The sequence below is a fragment of the Lactuca sativa genome, chromosome 6, assembly GCF_002870075.4.
Source record: "Lactuca sativa cultivar Salinas chromosome 6, Lsat_Salinas_v11, whole genome shotgun sequence".
In the NCBI taxonomy this organism is placed as follows: domain Eukaryota; kingdom Viridiplantae; phylum Streptophyta; class Magnoliopsida; order Asterales; family Asteraceae; genus Lactuca; species Lactuca sativa.
In genome coordinates this window covers 28620844-28627300 of record NC_056628.2, presented here as the reverse complement: position 1 = coordinate 28627300, position 6457 = coordinate 28620844, and the positions used below count along the sequence as shown (strand labels likewise).

Genomic DNA, 6457 nt, shown 5'->3' with positions numbered 1-6457 from the left:
TGTTTGACAAATTCTTTTCAATTACAGTCCAATGCTCAAACTTCAACCTTGTTAACATTTTTAGTCCCTGCCTTCATAGATAATTACAAATCTAATATGAAACTTTACACTTTAACCCTCGACTTCTAACATTGTAGCCTTTGGCTCCAGGAAACCAACACCTTGTTATATAATTATTTATTTTAGGGATACTATTCGTTCATTAATTAATTTATTTATTTAATAATTAAATGAGGTGTTACATGGTAGTTAGAGAGTTTACTGATGTATTCCCGGAGCAATTGCCAGGGATACCTTCGGAGAGGCACGTCGAGTTCCGGATCGACCTGGTGCCAGGTGCGGCTCCTATCGCCAAAGCGCCGTACCGATTGGTGCCGCCCGAGATGCATGAGTTGTCTTCATAGCTGCAGGAACTATTGGGCAAGCAGTTCATTCGACCTAGATGTTCTCCATGGGGAGCACCGATCCTTTTCGTCAGGAAGAAGGACGGTTCACACAAGATGTGCATTGATTATAGGCAGCTGAACAAGTTGGCGGTGAAGAACCGTTATCCACTCCCTAGGATAGATGACCTCTTCGACCAGTTACAGGGTGCATCTTGGTTCTCCAAGATTGATTTGAGGTCGAGGTATCATCAGGTCCGGGTCAGAGAGGAGGACGTGAAGAAGACCGTGTTTCGAACTCGTTATGGTCATTACGAGTTCGTGGTGATGTCATTAGGGCTCACCAACGGGCCAACAATATTCATGGACTTGATGAAGCGGGTATGCAGAGCGATGCTTGATCACTCGGTCATCTTTTTCATTGATGGTATCTTGGTGTATTCCAAGACCCGAGAGCAGCATGAAGAGCACCTCAGAGAGTTGTTGGGAGTTTTGAGACGAGAACGGATGTATGCCAAGTTCTCGAAGTGAGAGTTTTGGTTGCGAGAGGTCCAGTTCCTAGGACATCTCGTTAACCAGGAGGGGATTTTGGTCGACCGGACCAAAATCGAGGCAGTCATGCAGTGAGAGGTGTCGAGGTCACCTTTAGACATCAGGAGTTTTCTGGGTTTAACAGGGTACTACCGGAGGTTTATTCGGGAATTTTCAAAGATTGCAGTACCGCTCACTCGTCTGACGAGGAAGGGAGTGGATTTCTGGTGGGGCCCTGAGCAGTAAAGGGCGTTTGAGACCCTCCATCAGCGTTTGTGCGGGGCTCCAGTCTTGACACTCCCGGAGGGAGTAGAGGATTTTGTAGTGTTTTGTGATGCATCCATAACAGGTTTAGGGGCGGTCCTCATGCTGAGAGGACGGGTGATAGCCTACGCATCGCGGCAGCTGAAGCCGCATGAGGCGAGATATCCTGCTCATGATTTGGAGCTGGGAGTGGTGGTGTTCGCTCTCAAGATATGGAGAGATTACCTATATGGGGTCCATTGTACCTTATACATGGATCACAAGAGCTTGAGACATATCATGGACCAGCCAGATCTAAACATGAGGCATCGCAGGTGGCTGGATGTAGTCAAGGACTACGATTGTGAGATCCTTTACCACCCCGATAAAGCAATCGTGGTGGCGAACGCTTTGAGCCGCAAGTCCGCTGGGTCTTCCACCCCAGCGGTATGTATGAGGATAGCGGTGGATTCTCCGCTTGTGAGTTTGATTAGGGATGCTCAGGTGGAGGGCATGCGACTGGAGAACTGGAAGTTGGAAAGGATCAAGGGTGAGAACACCCGGTTTGTGCAAGATAGCCGGGGATTATTGACCCGATGCGGTCGGGTATGGGTTACGATGTCAGGTGGGGTCAGACAGACAGTCATGGAGGAGGCTCATAAGTCTCACTTCTCTATTCACCCGGGGGCCACCAAGATGTACCGAGACTTGAGTTTGAGTTATTGGTGGCCATGTATGAAGTGAGAAATCGCTTGGTATGTCGAGAGGTGTTTGACCTGCAAGATGGTCAAGGTCGAGCATCAGAGGCCGCATGGCATGCTGCAGCCTCTAGAGATTCCCATGTGGAAATGGGAACAGAGCACGATGGACTTCGTTACCAAGTTGCCAAGGACGGCGAAGGGATTTGATGCTATATGAGTCATCGTTGGTCGATTGACCTAGAGTGCACATTTCTTGGCTATTCAGTAGAGTTCGTCGGCCGAGAGGTTTGCCGACATATACGTCTGCGAGATCGTATCTCGCCATGGGATTCCGGTCTCCATTGTCTCCGACCGAGATGTTAGATTTACCTCTCGTTTCTTGAAGAAGATCCACGAAGAACTGGGCACGAGGTTGCAATTTATCACAACATTCCATCCACAGACCGATGGTCAGAGCGAGCAGACCATTCAGACCCTCGAGGATATGTTAAGGGCGTGTGTCATTGACTTCGGTGGGAGTTGGGATTCCCACCTACCGCTTGCAGAGTTCGCCTACAACAACAACTATCATTTCAGCATTGGCGCCCCGCCTTTCGAGCTGTTGTATGGACGGAGATGTCGCACCCCGGTTTGTTGGGGTGAGGTCGGACACAGGGTGATGGGGCGGACGGAAGTAGTTTTCAGACTACCAAGAAGATTCAGCAGATTAGGCAGCGATTGCAGACCGCTCAGATTCTGCAAAAGAGTTACGCCGATCTGAGTTAGAGTTCAAGGTAACCATACTTCCAAATGTCATGCAACAAAAAAAACTAGTAAACATCATCAAAGGTAACCATACTTCCTACCCGCACCCATCACCCACAACTCACAACTAGTATGTGAAAGTCGTAACCAAACTTTCCTAATATCGGCACTTTCACCAAATAGCAAAAGAGCGGTATTGTGTCTTTCATCTTCTTCTCCCCATTCCATTTTGTTTAATTTCTCCATACATGCATCAATATCCTTACCCATTTCACTTTTTTCAATTCTTTCATTTTTTTCCACTAACGACCTTGCAAGCTTGATAATCCCATCCTCGACTTCTAATGCCCTTACATCTATTTTTTTCACCAACTCTTTTGTTTCCACCAACTTCCTTATTTTTTGAATGCCCCGAAGATTCTTCACTTGCACCTACGTGTTGTGTTGAGGTTTCCATTAGAACATCATCATCAAAATCATGGGCACCAAACTCTTCTACAGGACGAGGGACTGTAGAAGATGGCCCCCAAATTTGAAAGCCGGTTGAGGTCGAGCCTACAAATAGTTGGGTGCAAAGATCAGGGAACATCAAAGGTCTAGTTTTTAATGACATCACGAACTTGTTCAACTATTTACAATTTGTGTGGATATTAGTATTTGTTATAAAAATAATCATACTATTATTTGTTATAAAAAGTATTACCTTTCCCTCTTCCTTCCATTGTTCATCGGTCAGATTAAATTTATTTTTTATAGGATCATATATGTTGCCGGTTTTGTTTTTCAGTTTCACCCAAACAACATATTTTGATTTGTAGTAGTCAAAGTGGTTTCTCATTTGCTTCTGATCAACCTCTTTACCATGTTCGTTTATCAATTTTTCGCGTATTGTCTTCCATGAACTTGCCTTAAGCCCAAAACCCTCACGACCATGGGTGGTTAGTTCATGGATACATGCATCAAGAAAGGTTTTATCCTCACTCTCGCTCCAAACCAACATCCTAAAACATAAATAACAAGCTAACATAAATATCTAAACATAAAACAATTTTCTACCGATGAGATCAACATAATCCTAACTAACAATAGCACAATCAAAGTTAACAACTTTCTACCAATTTCATAACTTATACACAGAAAAAAAATATGATTTTATAGCTTATACATATATAGTTTGAGATTTCATAACATTAGAACATAAGATTATACAAAAAAAAAGAATTTGATTTCATAACATTAGAACATAAGATTATACACACACACAAAAGAAAAATCAGATTTCATAGATTATAAAGAGAAAAAAACTCTGGTTTCAAAACCTATACATACATAAATTGGAATTCTGAACATGAGCGTATTAGAAGAAACAACATATGTGATCTCATAGATTATAAACAATTTTTTTCTGATTTCATAATACATTATACACATTTGGTAATTTGATTTCATAATCAGTTTCATAACCGATTTCAATTGTATTAACATACATAAATTGGTTTCGAGATCAAATCCCAACAGATTGAACATATGCCTTGAAATGTAGCATCCATTTTTTAGCAATCAATCAATGAAAACCATGGCTGAAGATCATTCAATAATAATCGGTGGATAAGTAAACAAATAAAAACCTTAACAATTAAACTACCATAAAATCAGAATACACATACATAAATGTGGCAATTCCTCGATATATACATGTAAACGGTGAAAAGTATCTTCTAACCTTTCCACCAGGAGAGCTTGTGTCCATGTCAATGACGAGATATTATCAATTGTATTAACATACCCCATTAATAGAATAAAGGTGATTATACATAATTTTTTTTTCTGATTTCATAATGAATTATACACATTTAATAATCTGATTTGATAATCTAATTTGATAATATGATTTCATAATGATTTCATAATTGATTTAAATTGTATTAACATACCCCATTAAAAGAGGAAGGGCTTTACCTGGAGATTTTATGTGAGAACGATTGGAGAGATGGGCTGGGGCGAGATGGTGGCGACTGACAACAATGTGCCTCCGGCGAGATGGCGGCGACCGGCAATGAGATGATTCCGGCTATAGATGAGACAATGTGCGGCTACGTTTTTTAGGTATGCGCTCTCTGTGTTTTTAGGTCACGATGGAACGAGAGGAAAGAAGAATAAAGAGGGAGGGTAGAAGTGTCATATTTCCCAGTCAGCGATGTGTATTATGCTGACCTGGTAAGCAATTTGAGATAGCTATCTTTCTGAGAAAGCCACAAATCAAACAAAAAATTTCTAACCGAGTCAGCCCAATTTGCTGACTCGACCCAGTCAGACGAGTTTCAAACACACCCTTACTCAAAGTATGGATCCTTAGTCAAGGATGGTAATCCAATTGTTAATTGGATGTTTGTTTTGTTGTGATAGTTCGGGATTTTTCGTGAGCCAGTAGTCGGAGGTTTTCAGTGTGGTTGGATATTGTGAGGTGAGTTTTCCTCACTGTACTCGTGGGTCGAAGGCACCAATGCCGACCCCTTTGGATTGATATACTGTTATGCATGATGTTACATTGTAGTGATATGTTAGATCGGAATCTTGGTAGATAGGATGATGCTATGCTTAATGATCTGTAAGATCTGTCTGTTTGTTTGTTGGCTGGTTAATAGTATGTTTATCTGTATTATGTGCACATGATTGGTTGGTGGCTGAGGCTTCACTGATTTGTACGTAAGCCAACAGGTCGGGGCATTCCAACCCGATGGTTGAGGGCCTAGGGTATTCCATCCCGAGGATCATTGGACCCATTGTATGTTGGCATTCCAACTCGATTGTTGTGGGGCCTGGGGTATTCCAACCCGATGGTTGATTGGTCCCATAGTATATCGGCATTCCAACCCGATGGTTGAGGGGACTGGGGTATTCCAACCCAATGGTTGATTGGGCCCATAGTATGTTTTTATCTTGTTTATGCTATTTGTTATGTATTGTTATTTTAGGGGAACTCACTAAGCTTTGGGCTTACAGTTTGGATTATGTTTCAGGTACCTTAGAGGATCGCGGGAAGGCGAAGGCGTGATCGTGCACCTCCTCATGTTTTGTTATATGATTTTGGGATTTCTCTAATATTGAACTTATTTTGAAAACAATTTGTAAAAAATGATGGTTTTTAGGTTTGTTTAAAAGTTTAAAATTTTCATGAATTTTATGGATGTTACAATGTTTCACCTAGTTTGATCTTTAGACTTGAATTTAACATGTTTGGCTGAAAAGCATCGATCTTTAGGTTGCATTGGACGTTAGGAAGCCTTCTGGAAGGAATATGTAGATAGCTAAATGGATTGAGAGCTAAATCCTTTAAGCTAAGAAAACCTATTTTTCACGACGTAGCACTTTGCTCACCACGACGTGACGACTTGGGGTTTTCCCGAATGTTTTGGATAGGCACTGTCACGACGTGGTGGCCTGACCATCACGACGTGATGATAGCTTGGACCGTGACTGAGATTTTGATCGGGCCTAAGTTGGATCATTTTCCACGACATGACCACTGGTTGATAAGGACGTGAAAGTCAACTGATGTCGACTATGACCATTGACTTTTGACTGTGTTGACTTTTGGTCAAATTGCTAGTTCTGGAGTGTAGATTAAGGTGTGACCTTGTGTGATTCGATAGGTGGGTAATAGCACCTGTGTTCTTGACGTTGATCTGTGGTTGTCTAACTTTGCGATAGAGGTGAGTCTTCTCACTATACTATGTAGGATGCTAGTTATTTTTGCAACTATTGTATTATGTGTTGAGCGGGGCTCGTTTCTATGATGGGATAGGCCGTTATGTGGGCGAGGCTGGATATATGGTCGGGGTCCAATGTTATGTA

General features: G+C 42.1%; 1 protein-coding gene across 1 annotated transcript; it reads right to left on the bottom strand.

Moving 5' to 3' along the window:
• Positions 1 to 2891: 2891 nt before the first annotated feature.
• On the bottom strand, positions 2892 to 4393 carry LOC128126762 (L10-interacting MYB domain-containing protein-like). Its single transcript, XM_052764864.1, has 3 exons — positions 4326 to 4393; positions 3306 to 3603; positions 2892 to 3230 (listed from the first exon to the last, which is right to left on the bottom strand). The coding sequence occupies exons 1-3, from the start codon at positions 4391 to 4393 to the stop codon at positions 2892 to 2894; spliced, it is 705 nt and encodes a 234-aa protein (XP_052620824.1).
• Positions 4394 to 6457: the final 2064 nt, after the last annotated feature.

Coding starts and splice junctions, on each gene's coding strand:
- LOC128126762 (XM_052764864.1), bottom strand. CDS start 4,393: ATGGGGTATGTTAATACAATTGATAATATCTCGTCATTGACATGGACA. Junction 3,604..4,325: donor CAAGCTCTCCTGGTGGAAAG/GTTAGAAGATAC, acceptor TTTATGTTTTAG/GATGTTGGTTTGGAGCGAGA. Junction 3,231..3,305: donor AATGGAAGGAAGAGGGAAAG/GTAATACTTTTT, acceptor AATTGTAAATAG/TTGAACAAGTTCGTGATGTC.